General features: G+C 41.6%; 1 protein-coding gene across 2 annotated transcripts in view; it reads right to left on the bottom strand.

Moving 5' to 3' along the window:
• Positions 1 to 1,246: 1,246 nt before the first annotated feature.
• LOC106962082 (uncharacterized) overlaps positions 1,247 to 24,014 on the bottom strand; it is an 84,680-nt gene continuing 61,912 nt past the window's right edge. Inside the window, exons 4-9 of one of the 2 annotated variants that reach the window (XM_015056245.1) lie at positions 19,098 to 19,216; positions 13,971 to 14,060; positions 8,861 to 9,005; positions 8,644 to 8,777; positions 7,551 to 7,753; positions 1,247 to 4,589 (exon numbers count right to left, since the gene is read on the bottom strand). In XM_015056245.1, coding sequence (XP_014911731.1) covers positions 3,476 to 4,589; positions 7,551 to 7,753; positions 8,644 to 8,777; positions 8,861 to 9,005; positions 13,971 to 14,060; positions 19,098 to 19,216 — 1,805 coding nt within the window. In that variant the 3' untranslated portion in view covers positions 1,247 to 3,475. Of the gene's footprint in view, positions 4,590 to 7,550; positions 7,754 to 8,643; positions 8,778 to 8,860; positions 9,006 to 13,970; positions 14,061 to 17,655; positions 17,991 to 19,097; positions 19,217 to 24,014 lie in introns of those variants that run through there. The other variant, XM_015056246.1, reaches the window with a different exon arrangement.

The raw sequence follows: 24,014 nt of genomic DNA, 5'->3' as shown, positions 1-24,014 counted from the left end.
ATCAAGTCCAAAGTCAGATAAAGTTCTTCCAGTGCTTCCTTATTTTGACAAACTTTATGGAGAAGCTGATTTCATTTGCAGGACTTGGCACTCTTTGGCGTGCGCACACACACACACACACACACACACACACACACACACACACACACACACACACACAACTACCAGTACCCAGTTTATTGACCTTTTTATCACTGTATTTGATTGGCCAGAAAAATGGCCTGATCTAAGCTCCAGATTATGGAAATATGTCAGTGTTATGATCCTCAGGTCAGTTAATTTATTTTGCCCTTTGTGCTTTTGGATGTTGTTCACTTTGATTAATGTTACTTTCTCTGGCTCCCAGTTCAGCTCTCTGTTTATCATTCACCTTCCCTGAGCCTACTAGTCTCCTCCACTTCATAGCAGCTGCCTGATTCTCCCTGCCTGCATTCTGCCTCAATATGGGTATTATGTAAAATTGACATTTTTGAGCTATGGTTCATACTATAATGTTATTCTGGAGTGTTGGTTTGATTCTTTCTGTTTAATGTCTGAAATTCTTGAATCTCCATGGCAACCACTCAGGAGTGCCCAAACGCTAGGCTCTCACAAAGCTCCGCCCATTTCCACGAAGATCCTCTTTGGAGCTTCAGTCCATGGCTGAGCTTCCGTCGCACAAAGCGTGGCTTCCCCACTCAGCTCCTTCAGACTAGCCAGCAGCAATTAGCAAACACCTGGTGGAACTGCGCATTGGCTGAGATATAAAATCAGTGACACCCTGGTAAAAATGGTGTTAAATGTGTGATGACTTCCTGAAGGTGGAATGTCGGAAAGAGCGGGTGCTTCTTAAAGAGACAGAGGGCAATTTCAAGGCATCAAACTGTGAAGTCAAATTTCTTTGTGAACATTTTTCTAGCTACTGAAGGTAACAGTTGATTGATTGTGCTATAAAATAGCAATGTGTGTCTGGGAAATAAATAATACCACCTTTTAAAAACATCTGTTCACTGGTTTTGATAACTTTTTGCTGCCTTTATGGCAGTCATGCCTCAAGTGATTTTCAGACAAAAATTCAACATCCAGACCCTTTGTATGTAAAGAAAATCTTTAATATTTAAGTCCCATTTGCAAAAACATAAAAACATTGGAAGACACTGCATATATATATATATATATATATATATATATATATATATATATATGTTCCATGTTCGCTACCTTGCAGCTACCTCCTCCATGAGATAAGCCTCTTTTTTTTTTTTTGGAAAATTTTAAAAAAAAAACAAAAAAAAACCATTTTGTTTCTTTACGTTAGCAAAACAGGGAGAGCCTTCAAATTTAGACTTTTTGTTTTTTAAATTATACACTTACCATTTACAAATAAATACAAATCATGAAACATTTATTGACATGAGCACGCGTACACACACGCACACAAAAAAGAAAAAGGACAAATCCACGACAGTGACACTGTATGCAGTTGTGCGTGACGACTCAAACACGTGTCTGGGTAGGCTGAACTTCAACTGAACTATTTCCCAGTAGTGCAATTCAGAAGCTACGACGGTAGCTTCACAGAACTGAGACTCAGATTGGATTAGTCTTGAATGACTTTGTGCAACAATAAAAACAAAGAAATAATAATAATAATAATTAAAAAAAATACTGACGTGAACACAAAAGCCAGATGCATTTGGACAGAGTAGACGACAAGGAAAGCTAACATTTCTCCCAATGACAATGTGTCAGATCTGCAGTGAGATGTGAGCTGGTGAAACGAAAATAAAACATATAATCATCTAGATACACTTTTAATGTGCTCGATAAATTAGGCGTGGGAAATCCGTCACGTTTGTCTTGACTGACTGCTTCAGTCAGAAAACATCCCGATGTGCTCGCATCGTATTTGTGCTTTAGGCACAGAGAGACTGATTTCACTCCCTTCATTTCTTCCAAAATGAGCTCAGAGCCGTGCAGCAAACGCAGGGCGACGCATCAAACCGTGGCCTGCTGATGAAAACACACCACAGAGACGTGGATGAGGCTCTGAGTTCCTCTACTTGCTGGGTCCAACCCAACAAGTGCTGTTGAATAAGATGCAAAACGTTCTATGGCCTTACTATTGGTTGAACATGTTTTGGTAATTACCTGCACATGGACTGTGCTCTGCTGGTGTAGTTTGTAAAATCATCTCAAAATAAAGTAGTCTGTAGTGCTATTTTTAATAAACTTTATGCTAAAGCATTGGGATATAATGTTTTTGTTTTTTTAAAGTGTAAAAAAATTTTTTAAATGAGATGAATTGAAGTTCATTACATAAGCAATAAAAGACAAGCAAAGATGATTCAATTTCACATGATTTGAGTGCGTTATCTTGAACGATGACACTTGTTTATTTTTGTTTTATTACTATAGATAAGAATTTTCAAGTTTCTGCAATTGTAATGCTTGATTTCTGATCACATAGCGCCTTGCAGGTATTTATGCCTGGCAGACTTTTTAGCATTTTGTCATGTTGCAACCACAAGGTTTTATCATTTATGTCGCACGTGACTTCTCGCACCTGAGCGACGATTCTATGGTAGCTCTTCCAGAGTTGCCGCACAGAAAAAAAAATTATGTACATAGTAGTAAATCATTTTGAAGTTTGGGGTTGATAATTTTTAAATCCACTAGGGTTATTAGTACTTTTAATACACATCTGCTGCTGCAAAAGAATATCTTAAATAAACGGATATGTCATAATTTATACACAATGATCGAAAATGCCAAGTACAAAGAGAAACATGAGGGCACAAATTGGTGAGATTGTCTCAGTGAAAAGCCACATCTTAATATATCTGGCGTTCTATTGCATAAGAAAAGCCTTTCGAGTCTTTTTTTTTTTGTTCCATCTAAAGTTTGATTTAAATTCATTGAAAGTGATCACATTACATGAATGGGGTTTTACACGGCACGCACGTTTTTGGACACATCAAAATAATATTCAAAAATGACTTCAAAGTGCATTTATCCTAAACATCAATTTAAACGAAACTGTCAGCGGATGTAAGTTTTCTCCTGTGTACAAAGTTTAGAAAAATAAAACAGTTCCTTGCAAAATCCAGGTGTAACAATACAAAAACTAAAGAAATTTTTTTTCTTGGACATTTTGCTCACTCTCACTAAATTCAAAAGTGCTAAAAAACCAAAACCTGTACCTTTTTTTTTTTTTTTTTTTTTTAAGTAACATCTTCTGAAAGTCAAATAGTTGATTGTCAAAACAGATTTTTGAACCTGAGACTCTTCATTAAACTTGAGAAAAATGTCTGACATCGTGGTAGTCGTGGTAACCCTTCCTTTGTAATGCTAGCACACGTGTACGTGAAACGCTAAAGGGGAAAACAAGTTAATACGTACTGATTTGTTTGTGTCTGTGTGTAATTGTGCGTGTGAAGGGGGATTGTGTGCGGGTAGATATCTGCTGATGTGTTCACGTGCGGCCGCCGTCCTCTCACTGCATGTAAATGTAGGGACTGGACTTGTGGTGGCCCGTGCTCATCACACATGGCATAACGTTCCTCGAGCCGCCCATAATGGACTGGTTCATGTCGTGGCCGTTCTCAGACCAGGGCGGGGAGTCCATCGGTTCCCGTTTGATCGAGTGGATCAAGCCGTGACCTTTGAACTCGTAGGCGCCGTGCTTGCTGTAGTCCAGGTGCATGTACGCCTTCTGAGGGTAGACGTTTGGCTCCATGAGGTTGACCGGCTGGTTGCTGCATAGAGAGTCCGAGTGAGAGAGTCTCTGAGGACTGAACTGGTTGGAGTCGCCGTTACTGACCAAGTCTTTGTCGCACTTCAGCAGACGAGCGGCGCTGTTGACCGCGTAGCCGGGGTAGGCGCCATTGTTGTACGTGGGGCTGATTCCTGCTTTCCCTCGTTGGCACGGGGAGTACTGCGGGTCGTAGTAGTCCGTTTCCGATTTAAGCTGCAGGCCAGTGCTTGGGTTGTACGCCCCGTTCCCGTAGTGACGGTCGATGGTGGCCTGGTTGCGGCAGGCCCAGGTTTGACCGTACGTCTCGCATCCGTTCTCCGAGTCGGAGTCGTGCTCTATCTTGATGGGCGGCATCTCGGACATCATGTGACCTTCGTAGCACTCCCCGAAGTCGTTCTCGCTCTTCACCAGGTCTACGCAGTAGGCGTCCGCGTCCGACGACCCATACAGCTTCGACACGTACACGTCTGAGCCCCTGCCGCCCTGGCAGCTCGGCGAGAGGCGGTAGGGCTTCCCGTACTGGCCAGTCCTGTTCAGGCGGTTGGATGGGACGTAGCCGACTCCCTGGGCGGCTCTGATGGGCCCCATCCGCTGCCGCATGGGCCACCCTCCGCCTAGGCCCGCGGCCGCGCCTTTGTGGTCCGTCATGGAGGACTTGCAGAAGTTGAGGGGTTCCTCCTGACCGTAGAAGCCGTCGGAGCCGCACTTGAGGTTGTCTTTGCAAAGAGGGGACCAGAGCGTGTGGTGGCTTCGCTGTGTAGCGCCCGGATGGGGACAAGTGAAGAGAAGAGGGTCTGTCATGTCACCCATTCCTCCACCGGTGGAATGCCTCCGAAGGTGTTCCCCATGCTCACTACGGAGGAAAAAACAGGGGCAGCATTTATTCACAAGTTCTTCTTCCCGGATACCAGCCCACATGTGAATTCAGTATGAAGTTTTGTCCTTTCTTTCTTGAGGGACTAATGAACAACATCTGATTAGCAAGCTGATGTAGCAATGGGTGACACAGTACAGATATGCTCTCAGCAGCATATTACAGAAAAAAAAATCACAATTACTGGTGACCCCAGTTTCATCTTTCACTGTAGTGCACAGTCAGAGGAAGAGGAAAGAGCTTTTTCATCATGCTAAAATGACTCAGCATATTTCATACATGACAGGGAGGAACCTGAGGAGCAATTCAGGGCGAGAATTGTAACATTATTAGTTTTGTTGATCCAAGAAGGCTTTTGAATTTTAAAGGAAATGATGTTCACCAAGCTGCAGGGCGGAGATTTTTCTGGTAGATTAAAAATTATGTGTTTGGGTGAAAACCTTGTGGAAAAAAACTGGCTTTCACTCGTGACATGTGAGGGAATGAAGGGTGTTGTACATTTTGAGATTGTTCTATGATGACTTTTATCTGCTCTGAGTTTCTTCTTTCCTGCAAGAGTTTTGAAGGAAGTGAAGTGTTTTATAAATGTACAGATATTTTCGTCTAACAATAAAGATGTTTTACTACTTTATCCCAAGAGCACAATTGTGTTACCATCTGTCTTTAGCATTGTAAAGATGGAACAAAACACGTTAATAAAAATGCCTGTTGATGTCAAAAATGTGGTTAACAGCTGGTTGAGTTTGGTGAAATGTATCATCTTTGTTGGACAAATGGGCTAAAACGTTTTCAATTGAGTTTTCTGGGCTGAATAAACCTTAAAAAGCAACACAAAACATATCTGTGGACGTGATTGAAGGTTTTTGTGAGATACGTTTTGTTGTTCCATTATTGGCTATTAAAAGAACAAAGCACATAGTATGCACACAGCTTGACAATCCTTTTAATGAGCAACAGCCAGAGCTCACTTTCAAAAACCTCAATTTCAAATAACTCAGTGGAGTCGACAGATTGTTTGGCAAGTGTTGCTTCAGAAATAGTGCCGCTCTATTTGTGTGACTATGTTGGGATTGCCCTATTTTCTTCCTTTTTACTTAGAGATGAGTCAAAAAATAAATATCTCGGCTTGATTCACTGTGGTGGTCATGAGAATAATTCCATATGTGACTCATGTTTTCTGGGATGTGTCCCATCTGAGGAAGTAACAACAGCGTTTACACGCACAACTCGAAGATCTCTAGGTTTGTTGGCAGTGCACAGCAAACAAACACAGTGGGAGCGTTATGTTTCTAGCACAGGTCGCCAGTCTGTCGATATCTGTGTAAAAATTAATTAGTTTAAGGAAATGTAGCAATTAAAAAAAAAAATAAAAAAATCATTTTTTGGTAAAACATTTTGGGGCCAGGATGAGGTGTTTTTTTGGATGTTGCTACTGGTGGAAATGACAAAGAAGGCGACAGGAAATGGTAGGAGGATAGTGCGGGTTGTTTTTTAATGAATTATTGCATGAACAAAACTTCACGTGTGATTTCAATAGCGTTTCTTATGTATTTCGAAATTGTGTTTTTTCGACACTAGCAGGCAACTGCTGAAGCAGATAGCCTAACCAATGAAACTGCTAATAGCTATTAGCTAATATCAGATAGTCCGACAGAGCGACTAAAAAAGATGTAATATTTCTGCACTGTTTTCCTAAATTTATTGAGTGTTTCACTTTTTTTTTCCCTCTAGTTTTTGTCTCAGAATCAAAACAATAAATGAATGTGGATAATATTCCAACTGTAATAAGCAGTGGTCTATATCACATAAAAAACATTTGTTGCTTTCTGTTTTTAATAAATTAAATTAGATGATTTGTTTTAATACTATAAAGCGGCAGTGGTTTAACTTCATTTGAACTTATAATAACATGATAATCTCAAACAGATGCATGTCTATCCAACAGTGCCAAACACTTTGTCAAGGATCTTAAAATAGGATTTCATTTTTTTCAGCAAGTGGTCCATGAAGACACATGGATAGTGCCACATTACGAAGCCGCTCCCACATGTTTGTTGATGTGCCGTTTGAGTTTCTTTTTTCTTTTCTTTCTTTTTTTTAATTTCCTTTCCCCCACCCATAAATCACAAACACTTGTGTGAAATGTTTGTGGTTCAGAGCAGCGTTTCATGTGTTTTACATTCAACCAGAAATGTAAAATTCTGCAAATATGTTGCTGTTTTTGTGATGTGCTTATAAAAACAGATCTAATTTTGGCACCCTCTGTAATTTATGGTGCCTCCCAGGAGGGAGTTTGGTTCGAGACCTTACACTGGAAGAGACTAATCTAAGCCATATACTGTTTTTTATGCCTTTGTTAAGTCATGAATCACTAAAGTGGTACCTATTTGACTTCACCAAATAAAGTAAGCACTCTGGTGAAGAAAACCATAGTTTTCAACTAGAGTTTGCCAAAAGCAGCGTGGGAGACTCCATGATAAACAAGTTCTTTGGTCTGATGAAAGAACAAAATGGAGACTTCTGGCCATCAAACACACCATCTTCTCTGTGGAGCATGGTGGTGGCATTGTCATGATGTGGGGATACTTTTTTTAAGAGCTATGGATTAAAGTTGCTGGAAAGATGCAAAGCTTAAATCAACCCACATTCATGTGTTTTAGGCTTAAAATTAAAGCTAATTTCTGCTTTTTGTGAAGTTTGTGCTCTTTGTATTTTGCAAGTACGCATATTTTTCCTTTCTAGTTGTACAAATGCATACTTCAAATAAACGACTTGCAGCTGTAATTTTAGTTCAATTTGTACCTGAATTTGCCGCTGCTTAAACACTTTGACAGCAATTTCAATCAGTGCCAGGCACATTTGCTTTCCAACCGTTTAAAGTTTCCGATTCTTCTAATCATTCAAAGTGAATGTAAGTCCTGTAGTGTCATCTTCTCTTACCCATGCTCCATCGGAGAGATAATCCCCCCACCTTTGTTCTTTCCCCGCATTAAAATATTTTTCACTTTCATCTCGGTGATGGAGGGCAGTAAGAGGGGCACGGCGATGCAGAACAGACCCAGCTGGGCGGGAACCAGCGTCCCAGAGGGCGACTTCTTTTTCTGCCCGTGGAGGAACTTTAACCGACCCTGGAACTGCATCGTCTGAAATGAAACAGAAACAAATTAAATATATGTTCACGTATTCATGCGAATTTCATTTGCTGTTCAATGTTAGCTCTTGATAATATTTTTATTTTTGGTACACCATGTGGCACAATCTAAATTCAATCTTGCGTCATATGACTCAGCAACCCTTTTTATGCTCTAATCTTGATGAGAGCTGCTGCAGGCTACAAGAGTGGGCACAGTTCACTTTATCTTTTATCAGCCTATGCTAAACCACGTCAACATTCAAAATGACAAAGCAGATCATTCTACTGTGTTGTTTTCCAAATAACACAGTGAAAGAGTTGACCTCTGCATTCACAGCTCTGGAAATTTAGCCAATTTGCCCTGAAGATGCTAACGCATTTAGCATGTAGGCTAAAATGGGCAGATTAGCTGATTCACCATCTTGATTTAGCTTGTTAGCAACAAATATTTGTCACTTTAATTTTGTTTTGCAACACAACTGAAAAGGGTTATTATATTACAATTTGTGTCATATTTGTAACATTTTTCAGTAGGGACTATGTTATCAACATTTACTAGGTAATTGGCAGTAAGGTAGGAGGCAGAAGGCGATCATGTGGAGCTTCTGGTTTGCAGAACATGGCAGCCAAACAAGACATTGTAGATGTCATTTTGCTAACTCCAACAGAAACTTACACTCTTTTTATTTCCCAACTCTTGACCATGATTATTTCCCTCTGCGGGTCTCAAAACCGTCACAAGCAGTGGTGCAAAGTGTGAACTAAACCCGATTAATGCTAGAGAAATAACCGTAAAAGCTGAAATTGTGCAATAAAATTGGTTGCACGAAGGCAATAATTTCAATTTTAGATTAGTTTGTGTCTTCTAGGAGTTTGCTTTGGCCGGTTCGGAGCACTCACCAAAAACCCAGACGTGCTGTCCAGGAGACAGCGGACTCTGGCTATGAAACATCTGTTGAGAAAGCAGGAGAGCTCTGGGGGAATTTCCCCTGCTTCCGGAGAGTTGAACATGCTGCTCACGACAAAGTCTTCACCTGTAATACGATGGTGAGAGAATGTGAATATGAGAAGCAATTTATGTGGGGGGGAAAAAAACAAACTTGTGAGCAGTACGCACTTGTTCCCGCTGCTAACTGGCCATCTGGCTGCCCAGACATCGCCTGATGTTGTGGGGGACACATGGCCCAGTGGAGCTGGCGTCTGAACTCCTGGCGGTCGTCTATGTGGATGTAGTCGAAGACGTTTTGGTGCATCACGTCGGTCTGCGGGGAAAGGTTTCGGTCAGACAGACGGAAGGACGAGAGGGTTTCTCCAACGTGCGCCTAGCTTTAGAGAAAGTAAGTCTTTTCATCTCAGAAAAGCTTTAACATTGCATTATAAAGAATGAAACACTTTTTTATTGACGATCAGTAGCCTCTTTAAGATCCAACATAACCCCCCACAAAAAACCTATTATGGATTGCTTTGTCTAGTTGCGCCATTTTAAAATGATGCTCCCAGACTCTGTTAGCTTTCAGCTCATTTAGCAGGTTAGCAGAACAAAAGGGGCGTGGCTTAAAGCACACAGCGTTCATCCAATCAGAGGGTTTTTCAGAAATCCGACTAAGCTAAGCGTCACGAACCTTTTGGTGCTTAAATGAATTTAGTGTTTCAATCAGAAAACAAACCTGTAAGTTTTCCTCATCCTGTTATTTTCCGCTTCAGATTTTGCCAGTCGATATATATTTCCGAGATCAAGTGGAAGATGAAAGATCATCTGGTGGCTCTGCTCTGCTAATACCGACGCAGTTTACTTTGTACAACATTGGCACGTCATGCTCGTTCTGCAGTGACGTTCACGGAGGTTATGGGTTTATCATAAACTGCCAAGATGAATCAGGGTTTGATACTGATTGGCAGATTTAAACCTCCTGTCATTTTAGTCTTTCAGTTGATTGGGAGACATGCAAAACACGCGTTGATCAGAAAAAAACAAGTGGTCTGAACTGGGCTAAATGTGAATTTGAAAAGGGTTGAATGTGACGGCTGAACAGAAACAGAAGCTCTTGTGTGGTCTACTGTGGTAGGTATTTATAAATTGTGGTCCAAATAAGGATGTGAGGTAATTGATTGGACCGTACAGGTTTGCTTGCATCCAGAGAAGGTTCAGTAGTGATAGAACTGTGTCAGAGTACACAGTGCATCTCAGGTGTACAAGTGTTTAAGGAGCATTAAACTTCTGTGTGACAGTTTATGACGTCAAAGCGAAATGCGTGCGTTGGCGTCACAAAGCAGTGGACGGTTTACTGAATCCATAGCTGCTCTCTGTGGATTCTTTTTAAAATTATTCAGAGCCGACAGTAATGTCAAAAGAAGGAAGCTAATAAAAAGAAAATACAACTAATAGCAACGGCCTTCAGTGCAGCACTGACTACATCTTCTGTAGGGAAGTCTGTCTGGATGTGCAGTCAGAGCGAGGAGTGGTGGGACTGTGACGTGATGCGCTTCAGTGACACAGACGTCTTTCGTAATTTTATAATCATAATTTTCAACCGTTGTTTACATTCAGATTCACCACATTTGGGTTTGGCAGAATTATGATGCATGCCTCACATCAGCGACATAAATACCGGATAAAACGCGACATGACCGTTCATTCTGCAGACGCTTTGGAAACTATCGGATGCATATCGGAAGTAGTACCATATGTGGAAGTGGCAGAGATCAGGTTTTTTTTGTGGGGCACTGAAAAGATTGGAATCAGGCCGTTCAGACTGCGGTGAAAAAAGTTTCATATGGATCCCAAATGGGCAATAAAAAGTGGATTTGGATCGCATTTAGCCGCTTTGTGAACGTAGCCAAAGTCATAGAGCTACAGTCCAACAAAGGGTGTGTTAGCATCGGAACGGGAACATGTAGGTGGAAGAAGGTGGTCAGGGTGGATAAATCATGTGGGTATCCAGGTGCGGCACCAGAACTGTAATGGGGGAAAAAGGCAAGTGGCAAAGGTAGTGAGATACTTTGGACGGTACGATGCTGGAAAACCTTTGGTCCTGTGATTCACGTTAATGTCACCATGCTCCACATACAGCACTGTTGCAGACCAGGCATGGTATAATCTGACGGCTGTGGGCTCTTCCAGCACCATAATGACTTCCACCACAAAGGAAAAGTGGTTGAGGAATTGTTTGAGGAGCATAAGAATGATGGCCTCATGTTTTCCCAGACCCTAAGACAGTCTACGATCTGTGGGGTGAGTGAGTAAACAAGTGCAACGCCTGGAGGCCGCACCTCACAACACGCAGAACGTAAAAGGTATGCTGCTCCAATCCTGGTGCCACACACTTGATGCTAATGGAGTCCATGCCTCAACATGTCTGGGGAACCAACACGCAGGCAGATAGTCATAGCGTTATGCCAGATCAATACACATCCCTATAAACACACACAGAGCGAGACACACAAGTCAGGAGGATTTAGTCAGTGCAGCAAACAGCCGAAGGGCAGCTGCATGAGCGGAGAGGGCAGCTGTGTTTGTCAAACATTGCGTGACACCGGCTCCTGAGCAGCGGTCCGGCTCAGCCAGCCCTCCCCATCCCTGTCCGCTCTCACACACACACACACACACACAACCTGAGCCGGGGCTCCATCCCGCTTTCATCAGGCCTCTCCCCTCTCTCTTTTCCAGCAATAACTTTTGCTTTCTGTCATTCCCTGACAGATTCCTCGCAGTAACGTTCAACCTTCTCCTCTTCCCTTCTCTCCCTCGACCCCCGCCCTCTCTCAAGAATTTCCATGGCGGTGGCACGCGAGGGTTTTTGATCGCCTGCCTCTGAAAACACAATCTGTTCCCACCGTCTTCGCAAAGCACTTGGCCCCGCGGACTGCGGTTCCCTACTGGCGTTCGGGCGCACAGACGGATCGAGTGACTATTGTTTTTGTGTCTCGTAAAGAAACATGCAGAGAGGGAAAGAACGAGGGGGAAAAAAAGAAGAAGGGGAGAGTAAGTGATGTTTTAACTGACCTTCAAAGGCTAACTGCTCCAGCGACAAATTGGATCAAAGACCAGTGAATGTTTTCTGCCTCTCTCTGGGGCTTTTGTTGTGGTGCCACTCAGTGGAGCCTTCTCTTTTCTTTGTTTTTTCTGTGGTATATTAATAAGTGTCCTCTCACTACAGTTATGGGCCCAAACTGGTGCAACGTGTTTGTTTGAGGCCTTGTCAAGGAAAGTATGTGTGTGTGTGTGTAGGCATGTGTGTGTGTGCATGTAGGTGTGTGTGTGTGTTTGGAGGAGTGGGAGTGTCTCATTTTCAAGTCCTAAATGTGGGGAAATGGAACCTTTTGATCACCAACAAATACTCAAGAATGTGGTTTGCGTGCTGCGGTGTTTCGGCTCTCCTTCATGTCCTTGCGTGTCAATACCTTGTCTCTTTCAATTGAACACGCATTTTTGCATTTCTCTAATGAAAAAATACCCATGTGGAACGACTACATCAGGGCCAGTGAACTGTCACACCACCGCGACCGCACCGCCAAAACAAAGAGCCGCTTGTACGTGACGGGAGTTTGACAATTTAATTTGTATTTTAATGTTCAATTCACAGTCCATCTGCATGGCAGGTTGCAGAATGTCGTGTCAGCCGACACAGCTTGTAAAGATTTAAAGACGAAATCTTTGGAAATGATCTTTAATTGTTTTATCTAAAACGAGACCAGCAGTTATTCCTTCTGCTTCTAACGTGATTTATTACAGTTTGTAATGTTAGCTGTAGCATTTGCCATTATTTACATTTAACACATAGAGTTAAGCAAAATGTAAATTAAACATTGAAACACAAAATTTAAAAGTGCGTTTTGAGAGAAAAAATATGTTTTCATTTCAGCTTTTAATGGAGTAACGACATAAATAAATATGAATAATCGGTTGGGCGAACGCTGAACTCCTGTGTGAAAAGTGGTACAAAACTGAAGATTTGATGTTTTAATTCTCTCTAAGCTATAATATCACCACCACAATAAATTAATGGCATGAATCCTTTTTTTTTTTTTTGCCAAAAGTTGATTTATGTACAAATATCACTTTTGGCAAAAAGAAAAAAAAAAGACTTATTCCATTAATTTAAGAAGGTTATTATTGAGATCACTTTAGTTTCGCCGGACAAGCTGCGTCTGGGAGTGGAATCTGAACTCTAATTCAAGAACTGGTTAAAAAGATTCTCAGAATTTGATTTTGTCCTGAAATGTGTGTGAAAACAATGCAGCGTTGTCTTTTATGGGAGCACTTTACGTTTAGCGCTACTGTTCGGACAGCTTTACGCCTCCGCAAGATGGAAAATTTGGTTAACCAAATAGCATAATGCAGCAACCAAATGATAAAACTGTTGATAAGAACGTGTGAGCAAAGATATTCAGAGCATCCAGTCAGAATCCAGTGCTTCACTTCATTTCTGACCCGTTACTCCTTGTATAACTACATAAATAATTCTGAACTGTCCTTTTTCACAATTTAACCCTGAGTACAAATACTCAAATATTATTGGCACAAAGGATCATGACACTTCCTAAATTTAGTATCAGCTTTTTATGCAGTTCTCTCAAAGCTTGTCTTCCATAATGAACCTTGCACAAATGCAGACCGACACGTAGATAAAGTGAGGCAGAGTGTCTCAGACCACAGTGGTTTATATGTCGACCGCCTGCGGACAAAAGAGAGATTTCAACACTGAAAAGCGATTTGTTTATCGTTTTAGAGGAGGGTGGTAGCGTTAGCATGACGGAATGGGATAGCCAGTGTTGACACCAGAAAGGGAGAATGTTAAATTGTGGGGTGATTCACGCGCAGGCATCCAAAGAGTGTCAGGGTGGAAGAAAGGCTTTCTGGTACATACTGACGGTGAAAACACACCAGAACATTTCTACATGGTTGATTTTCATTTGTTTGATCAAAAATTGTGTTCAGTCGGTGTTCTTTTTATTAGTAAACTCTCTGTTACCTCAATGTTTTTTTTCCCCATATTCCCATAAAACACATAATCCCAAGCCAATGGTAGTTCTTTACATTATTAGCATTGAGCACTTAATCCTTTCCCACACACCTGGCAGCTTCGTTATTTTGAATATGGATTTGTTTAATCTCAATTTCCACAGCCTACGTGTGACGAAAACCTCGGCCACTGTTCATACGTTTCTAATTTGAAACATATGATTTATGTATTATGTGTATATAAGTATGAAGACTTTCAACTCACCTGATGGAAACCCAAGTAATCCACAATGGTTGAGGAAGCATAAAAAACCATGCCATCACTGCTCACCACCAAGGCAAAGCCTGTTAGAGACTACACACACACACACACACACACACACACACACACACACACATACACACACAGAAATTGTAAATTCATGCAGTAAATAAACATAAGAGCAATAAGTACATTTATTTCTCTATTTATTTATTGTGACCTAAAGGAACTAAAGTACAAAATGTTTCTTTGAAGCTAGATGCTAAATGTAGCACAAATTCATTAGACATTTTCTTTTCATGAATGTATGAAAGTCTTCATAAGAGTCAGTAAAAATGGAACAAAGGTACAGAGTTCCAAATGTGCCAAAACATAATAAATGACAAATAATTAATCTTGCTGGCCATATTGGAAAAGAAATCTGCAATCGTCTAGATACGTCAATAATAATAATAATAATAACAATAATAATAATAATAATAATGAATCCTTTGTTGTTCTTAGAATAAAAGAACAATGTTCATTTTACTCAACCATATACCTACAAAAAGTAAAATCAGAGAACTGATCATTTTAAGTGGTCTCTTAATTTTATAATATCCTATTTTACATGATTTTTGGCACTGTAGGACATCCAAACAATACAATGTCAACAATAGTGAAAATTAAACACAGAAGGTCAGGTTGAAGAGTAGGCAAAAGAAACCCATGTTGTTTCTGAAGTTGTTTTACTTTGGGGAAAAATAAAGTCGTCTCTGTTGGCATCTAGGCGTGCTGTACTAGTGAAGTGATTGTCAACGTGGCTGAAACAGACACAAAGCCTTTCACCTTAAAACTAAAGTGATCGTTTTGGTCTTGTGAAACAAATAAATAAATGCGAGTAAGTCTCCAAAAGCAAAAAACACATTTCTTTTCTGCTGTTGTTGAAAGTTCATCTTTGTTTGGTTTGTTTGAGCAGCCAGATGAAAGCTGATCAAATAGGAATGCTGCACATAAACAATGTGGCGGCTTCAGTCAAATGTGCGGATGGAGAGGGAAGCAAAAGGTATGAGGAAAAACCCAAACAGAAGAGGGAAAAGAAAGAAGTTACAGGAAGGATATGTGGAAGGGGTCCTCTCATCTGTGCGGCTTGGATTGCGTGACAACAGCAGGACCGGCTGACTTGCGTGACTGCTGCTGCCAGAGTCTGTCACCTCTGTTTTACAGCGAGAATATGCAGGACTTTTCGGATCTGTGTGTGTGTGTGTGTGTGTGTTGGGAGGGAAAGGGGGGAGGTATTTTACATGGAGTACATCCTCATGGTCACTAAATTCACACTCACTCCCACAGTTTCCTCCCCCTTTCACAAACACCTTACAGTGATCTGATAACCATCCACAGGGGACGCCATTCCACTGCACACACTCCGTCACAACTCGGCCTGTGAACTCACTGAACTGATCGCTCTCCTTTCGCGCCGTAGAGCTCATGATGCACTGAGAGGTGGACTGTGAAAGCCGTTACCCAGAAAAATGTCCGGACTGCGGCATCGCAATTAAAGAAGATCGTGTTCAGAAGCGGGTTGAGCACGACGAGAGTGAGGAGCCGGGCGGTGGGAGGATGGGAGATAGGTGCTCGGTCGCGTTGATGCAGACGATGTTTGACAAGTTCAACTGCTGGCACATGTCCCCCCGCTGACCCCAAACACACACACACACACACACACACACACACACACACACACACACACACACACACACACACAGGCACCGACTGCTCTGGCAGCCACTCAAAACACACGACTGTGAACATTTTTGGAAGAACGAATAAATACTGAATGCAGCTTAACATATTTAAGATTCCTAATTTCAAGGGATTTGGAACGCCCGTAATATCATCCAGAAACAGAACGCCAGAGCCAGATTTAATAAGTGTGCATGAAAACAGTGACTTTAATCGTGATCCGATGCGCCTGTGGCGGAAATGTAAACATTTCTGGCGTCTGTGGGATAAAAAACGCAGCTCCGCAGGTGAAAACGTTCCGATATTTCAGTCAGAATGACCTTTTAAATGATTAAAACGACGAGTTTTTCTGCCAATCATCTCTGTGATTGTTCATTCAAACAATAGATGTGAGCATATACTGTATATAGAGGAAAGCCATGTTGTTTTCATGAAGTCCTACAGGGGCCAAAAAGAGGTCAGCTTTTTTTTCATGTCGGTCGCACGCAAGTTTATGTACTCAGTGATGCACTTTTTTCCCTTGTGTCCTCCAAGTCACTGAAATCCTGCAATAAATGCAGCAATAAAACCCTGAAGGGCTCTGGCAGTTTTATTTTTCTGGAACAAACAGGATCTTTTAACCTGAAAGGGCGTATTTGGGCAATAAAAGCTAATACATATTTTTTCTACTGATTACTTCAATTAGCTTTACAAAAAAGGTAATTGTGATACATTTCTACTGGCAAATTTATCACAGATGAGCGCAGCGCAGTCGTTGTTCCCGTGTTTGAGCACAAAACGTGGAGATTCGCTGGTTTAAGGGACACAGAATTGCGTTTGCATCGTGTTTTACATAAAACACAAATGCCAAGAACGACTAACTATGTTCCACTTGTCCACAGTTATGTGAAAACTGCAGAGCTGCAGAAGTCAGGAAAAAAAAAAAAAAAACTACTGTACTAACACTGGCAACGCTACACAGAGTGCCTTTTTTATATGTTTTTCTCATCATTTCCCTCAGTTTCTTGGATCCTGAAGCTTTTAGGTAGTGGAAACACCTGTTGCTGTCCCGCGGCACAAAATATCTGCAACTACAGACAGCCCCCAAGAGAAACTAAAAACTTTAACTTCCAACATCTTAAAAGTTGTGGCGCTACATAGAGAAAAATGTCCAGTTTCCCCTTGTGTTTGCTTTGTCTGCTACGTCATGCAGCAAACGGCAAATAGGAGCTTTTATCGTTTTCTTTCAACAGTGACTTTCTTCTCGCCTGTTTTCCATAAAAGCCAGCTTCGTATTGGTTGTCCTGTCAAGTAGGAATGCTTAATAAAGACCTAGGATTTTATCACAATATTTTGTGGTGCTATTAATGATAGAATAACAATTACTTCTTTTGTAAGGTAGCTTTATGGCACAGCGTTCGTAGCACTGCAGACATTCCTGTCTGAAATAGGCTTCTTCAGGAAGTCATTTACCTTAAAGAAGCTTGATTTATATCACTAAACTGAACACAGTAACGGTAATTGATCATATTTTTCAATTTAGTGATATTTATTGACTGTCTTGTGGAACAAACACCAGAGAAAGTCAAATAATTTTAGTGTAAATAACAGTTTGACAAAAAATTAAAAAAAAATGATGGAGACCACAAGAAATCAAAATTCTTATGATAATAAATTGTTCACAATAAATGATAAAAAAATAATAAGAACAAACTGTAGAGTTCAGATTGAGCCACACATCCCAGAAGATTTGACTTGACTCACTCTGCGGTTACAACAAGCAAAAAAACTGGAGCCGGGACATGTTAAAGAAAAGCAAAAAAATAAAGGGAAGAAGCTACACCGTTTACTTAAACAGCAGATTAAAATCTAAAATAGTAAAATCATAATTTAAAAAAAAGATGTTGAGTTAACCAATTGGGTTGGATCAACACTGTGTGCCTGTGGGCTAGAACTGGGCCCAATCTAAACTAACAAAGTCTTTCACCTGGATCTCTTCTGCTCCCAAAGTTATCTCAGGCCTCTTGGCTGCTGCCTTTGGGCTGCAGCGTTGACACACTCTTCCCTGTTTCAAACGACAGCCAGAGCTCTGTGAGGCGTTTAGAGCCCGGAGTATTGTTTTATAACCTAACCCAGCTTTAAACATCTCCACATTTGTCTGTCTGACCTGCCTGCTGTTTTTCTTGGTCTTTGTGACGCTGTTTGTTCGTTAATGTTCTCCAACAAACCTTTGTGGCCTTCCCATCTGGATTTAGACTGAGATTAAATTACACACAGGTGGCCTCTATTTACCAATCAAATGACTTTTAAAGGCAAATTTCAGATTTTTCCACTTTGGTTTTGCACTATTTTTGTTAGCTTGTCACTTAAAAAAAAAAGAGATGAAAAATTGGAAAGGATTTGAATACTTTCTCTATGATGTACACTCATACAGAATCCAGTTGCCAGAAACTTTGGTAAATAAGGAACTTCACCACATTTTTGTTTTTCTGTAGAGTTTTCAAGTTCTGTAATAGATTGCCGATCTAGCCTAAAAGAGGGGGAAAAAACGTGTCTGATCTGGTTGTTTGGACTCCACTGCGTAAAAACCCGGTCTTGCCATAGGGCTTCGGTCCAAGCTGAGTCACGCAACAGTAGATGGAACATCATTACGGTCAATCTAGTCTTTTGTTAACCGTTCCTGTTTGTTAACACATTAACAGGGGACGGGGCTCTGAATCCCTGCCTGCTGGAAAATGACCAACGTCATAATTTGCAGCCTCACTGAGAGCCAGCGGGTCATGGAGAGTGTAATAATGATCTGATGTGTTTGCAGTTCCCATGCAGCGTGCTCCTGATCTGTTTCACCAGCAACAAGCGGTGTAGTGTGTTATCTATCAGCCTGTCTGTGTGTCTCCCCTAATGCGTGTTTACGTTAAAGTCCTGGTGTGTCCCATTTTGTTGTCAAACGCAATTTGCTTTGACCGTCAAGAGACAGACTGAGTCTGCGCATCTCTCCTGCTTGCTTTCACACTCCGTGAGCGCATCTAGACGGGGAGATGTGCTTCACACAGACTCTCACGCACCTCGCCGGCTGCTTGTGGAAGTTCCCATTGCCCTCCTTCGGCTCCGACGCAGCCGCGTCGCCCACCGTGTGTCCCGCAACGCCGCGGCTCCACGAGGGAGGTCGCGCCGCAGGGCAACTCACTCAGACAAATCTTCTTACAGGCACGTGCGTGAACTGCAGGGCGAGTTCACCGACGGTGCCATCCACAGGGGGTGGGGGGGAGGAAAGAAAGTGCAACGACACGACATGACGGAGCATTTTGTCGCCCGAAACGAGCCGAACCGTGGCGCTTGTATGCCGAAAACACTTTCTGTTTAAGCGATCAGAAGCAGACGTCACTCACACAGGACACACACACACACATGGGTCATATGGTTTCTTACTTCCAGGAGGAGGCTGCTTTCATTGATGGTGGTGCCCAAAGGAAGGCTATCTTTCCTGGGTTCAGGGTTAGAGGATGCTGGGGTGGTGATGTGCTTCCTGGAGGGTTTGTCTTGACTCGCTGCAGAAAGAAAACACGTAAATACATCAGCACATGTGACGGAGACTGAAATCAATTACTTCAAAAGAGACTCAACAATGAGATCATTGCTTTTGTTTTTTTCGGTCGGTCGACGTCGGTCAAGCAGGAGCAGATGTTGTCTTAAGCCCCACGCTGGCCGGCGCCAAAAAAAATTCAAAAAATGACTGACTGACAATGATGTTTCTGTTTACAAAGGCGCTGTTGTGAATGATTAAAGGGAGAGCTAGAGCATTTCTCAGACATGTGGCAGAGTCATTACCCGTATCAGACTCCCTTTTGGACGGCATAAATGCTAGTCACCACACCAGGCCAGTGTGTTGGGTCAGTTTAAAAACAGGGAAACAGTTTGAGGGTTTGTCTAACTTTGTAGGGTTCCTTAAGCACAAAACAAGCACATCCAACAATCACAGAAAGTTTGGGGCAAATGGGATGTCAGACTTATGTGTTCTTGCTGCCCAACCTGCAAAGCTAACCTCAGATCCTTAGTAGTTGAAGTAAATACTGTGTGATTCAGCCTGAAAGTGATCATTAATAGTGGGTCCAATCCAGTACAAACAAGACTTCTTAAAGTTTGAGCAATTTGAGTGACTTCTTATAAATTTAAGACTATTTAGAAAATATGAACATTTGCAGATGTAAATTTACAGAACTAAACTACAACCTGCTTCTGGCTACTTTTTTCTTTAAAATATCACAACACTCTCTCATTATCCTCAACCTCACAGATATTTTCTCTCTTAAAGTAAAGCCTGCACAAGACAGTGCCTTATAAAAGTCTTAATGCTCAATGATCTTCTTCAAATGTTACGTCAAAGGTCCATCATCTGAAGTTGGAAAGAGGGTTACACAGCAAGCCAACCAAAGACTTTGCCGTCCGCCATAACTGACTTGAAACGCTGGGCATGGAGAGCGTTACTCTGAGAAGCCTGTGGTGGCGCTGCACCAAGAACAACTGAAGTAAATGACATGAAAACCTCTGAAGAAGACACTGATCCTAACACAAAACATAAACACAAACGGAGTGTCGTCAGTTTTTAGCAGTTGTAGAATTTCTCGTTTTCTTTGGTAAAAGATGACAAGCCATTTCTCGTGCTAGCGCTACACACACACCTTTGATTTGGTTGTATTTACCCATAATGCCCTGCGCTACAGTTTTGTTTCCTGCTTTGGGAGCGGCCTCCGATCCGCTTAGCATTCACTGTGAACCACGGAAGAGTTTACGTCAACTGAACTGGGACTTAGGTTTATAGGCGGACCAGAGTTCGCTGTTTTGGTTCGCACCATAGTTCAACTGCACATTCACACAAACTGGACCTTCTAGAAAATGAATTAGTTATATTAAAGCGGACTAAACAGGGCTAGTGTGTGTTCACCCTTAAAACGGCCTGAAAACTGATGGTGACAGGTGAGTCTGAGGTATTTTCAAAGAAAAAAGAGCAAAAATGTCAAGTCTCAAAGCTGGTTGAGACATACTCTGAAAGCCTTAGAGCTTCAAATGCAGCAAAATGTGTTTTTCTTGACTCAACGGGACTTAATACAAAACACATGCCAGACTTTGTGAAAGATTTTTTTCTTTCCTCTTTCATTTTCCTTCCATCTCAAAGTTTTGTGCCGCTTTGTGTCAATCCGTCACACGAATTCCCAATTTGCGGTTGGTAACGTCAAACGATGTGATAACATTCAAGGGGGTATGAACGCTTTTTGCGAGGCACCTGCTCTCCAGAGTTTGGTTTACTGAACTGTCACATGCTCTCCCATCACTGCATGTTTGGAGGCATGTTTGCGTGTCTGTCCTGTGGCTGTTCGGTCGGTGGGGCATGTGGCTCCCTCCGACAGATCAGCCCTTTGATCCATCATTCGTTGTAGCAAGCACAGATCAGTCACGCAACTCACATCCCCACATACCTCCATCTACATTATGAAAACCATTATGATCTCCACGCCAATATGTTCTCTAATGTTTCCACCAACCCCTCCCGACGCCACCGCCCCCAACGTACAACCTCATTACGGCTTCAGTTCATCACCCTTGACCTTCTACTGTGTTCATCCCTTCCCCCTTCGAACTCTACTTCATTGCTTCATTCTCTCCACCCTATCTTTGCTCAGCTTTGTATAAAGGGTGATCAACCTATTTTGGTGCAAAAAGAGATTCGTGCATCCATACATTTTGTTTGGACTCTTTTTTTTCTTTTCTCCACCACAAGTAATCGTTTCTTTCTTAAGCTGAAACGCAGCCCATGAAACGCACAGACAGCCTGAAAGCCGGTGCTTGTGCTAATCGTTTTGTCATCACCTCCACTAAGTGAAAACACATACAAACAAACAGCTGCAGACGGCCGTCCCACAGAAAAATCCTTCTGTTCAATCACCAGAATATCATCCAACCAGTGGAAACCATTGCGGAGGGGAAATGAGTCTAATGACCGTCTTTATTTCCCCCCCTTTCAACGCCTCATATATTTTTGTTTTCCCTCTTATGGCGGCTCTTGGAGAGGATGCTACGTCAGGAAAGACAAACACTCGGGATGATTAATTATCGGCACCGGCACTTCCCCTGCCAACAATGCGGGCTTTATTCCTCGCCCGCTAACGTCTTCGGCTTTGCTTTTCTTTGCCTGGAACTTTCTCCGTCTCTGGTCCGAAAATGAAAACAGAGTGGGTAATGGTGAGGCGTTTATGGGTGCTGTGTGAGGACTGGGTGTTAGGTAAAAAAAAAAAAAAAAAGTGACAAGTACAGGGATGTGGAAGCTGCCAAAAGGGTGAGGCTTGAAGTGTTTGGTTCCTTCGGTCGGCCAGAGCCGTCTTTCCACTGAGCGTACTGAATATCAAGACCACCATCCAATTATTAGGTTACGCTCTGACTTCATTTTTACGGTAATGCCGACAAAGGACTGCTCAGAGAGAACTTTGGGTGGGGAGTTATCAAGCATTTTGCTTGTTTGATCTGAATTAATAACTGGGTTGAAATATCTTCTTACGTGTAAAGTGAAAAGGTATTTTACCCTCTTATAGGGTTGGGGTTGTCTGTTAAACTCATCAAAATCAAATCATAATATCAGACCAAGACTCTTCACCTACATTTTTGCCTTTGCGAATCCAATTATTGTCTGAAAACTACTTTTCGTTTCCTATAGCGTCTGATTTTCAGGTCAGTTTGATGACACGAAACATGCAAGTAAGACAAAAAGTAAAAGAAAAAAGGGCAAGAAACCCATGAGTATGCATGAACTTTTTTCACAGCAAATGGAAAAAAAAAAAAATAAAAGTCTTCTTTATCAGTTCCAGACGCGCCACTCCAGTTTCAGAACCTCCTGCTCTCTGCCAGCGAGCCGGCGCTCCTAACGAGCTGTTTGCTACTGAAGCCTCCAGGGGGAGAGGTGAGCGCGGGCCGCAGTGCCAACAGATGAGCAGAGAGCACAGTGTGGTTGTGTTTGCCTGTTTTCAACATCCCCTCTTTTTAAAGCCACTTCCTCCTGTAAAACCAAGAGTAGCTGAAAAAGACAATAACACAGAGAAACGCAGCCGACAGAAAAACGAGAAGGTACTTAGATGATTTTACGGTGCGGATTAAAGAGACAAAAGAGAGGGAAATAATTTTGCCAACGTCAAAAAAAAAAAAAAAAAAAAAAAAAAAAGCTGTTGAGAATGAGTGCAAGTGATACTATTATTATGGTGAATAATAATAAAGTTATGAAAGTTCTTGACTTTAATGTTGGATTTTTTATTATTATCGTGAAGCACTGCACTATTTTATGAGTGAAAATTGCACCATGATTAAGATTTACAACTTTTTTTTTTCTTAAGCATCACTTTTTCTGATCAATTTCCAGAATTTACTTGAGACGTGACACCTGTTGATGGTGCTGGCTACTTCAAATTTGTCTTTTTTGGCTGCACAGCTGCAGTTTGTTGTCATTTCATCACTATTTCCCTCTGATTTCAGTAGCATAGCACAGCTAAACATTGCAGTTCTACATACAGTCTATTCTATTTTGCTGATCTGGGTTAAAAAGACGTTTTCTTCATTTACAATAATGCTCACAGTGAATATCAGACAGTGTTGGCTGATGCAGTTTTTTTTTTTTTTTTTACATACATTACATACATAATTCACTAAATTACTAGTGAATGTTCAGAGTTAATGACTTAAGAGACAAAAGAAAGCAACATCAGAAGAATAGCAGAGTTGCAGCCATCAGGCTTTTCTTTATAGTCAATAACTTTGTTTTTTTCCTTAAGCCTGGACCACTGTCAATATAAAAAAAAATAAAAAAATAAAAACACTGCAAGTTTCATGATGGAGGTGCTAGTTTAGAATCCAATGACAATAATGAAGGAAATACAAGATCATCCCCGTCCAGAGGCTGTTTCCCTACTGTTAGCTTTATTAGACTAAATTAAAAAGAAGTTCAAAGGACATTTTGAAACCTAGTGTGTAAAAAGTCCTGAAAAATTGGGAATTCTTAGTTCTGATGCATTTAATGAAAAGGTTTCAAATAAAAGTCAGATTTTTCATTGGCACGACCTGCAGGTTACCCGATCAGAGAACCAAACCGAGGGAAAACCGGCCAAATCCGAAGTTAAACAGCAGCCAGTTTTACGGTGCAGTGGAGGCCCCCTGCTCACTTTGACTCATGTTTTCTATTAATTCTCCCCTCCTCGTCTTGTAAAATGACAATAATTGAAGCAGCATGGGTGCCATCTTTTGGCTGCGTGTACATTTTCCGGAGAAATGTTTTCGTCCTGAACACGCATGACGCCGTGCGGCACAGCA

Source organism: Poecilia latipinna, unplaced genomic scaffold (genome assembly GCF_001443285.1).
Source record: "Poecilia latipinna isolate Pla-1442-1.1 unplaced genomic scaffold, P_latipinna-1.0 Scaffold1368, whole genome shotgun sequence".
In the NCBI taxonomy this organism is placed as follows: domain Eukaryota; kingdom Metazoa; phylum Chordata; class Actinopteri; order Cyprinodontiformes; family Poeciliidae; genus Poecilia; species Poecilia latipinna.
The sequence above is the reverse complement of the archived record's forward strand: the minus strand, read 5'-3'. Positions and strand labels throughout refer to the sequence as shown.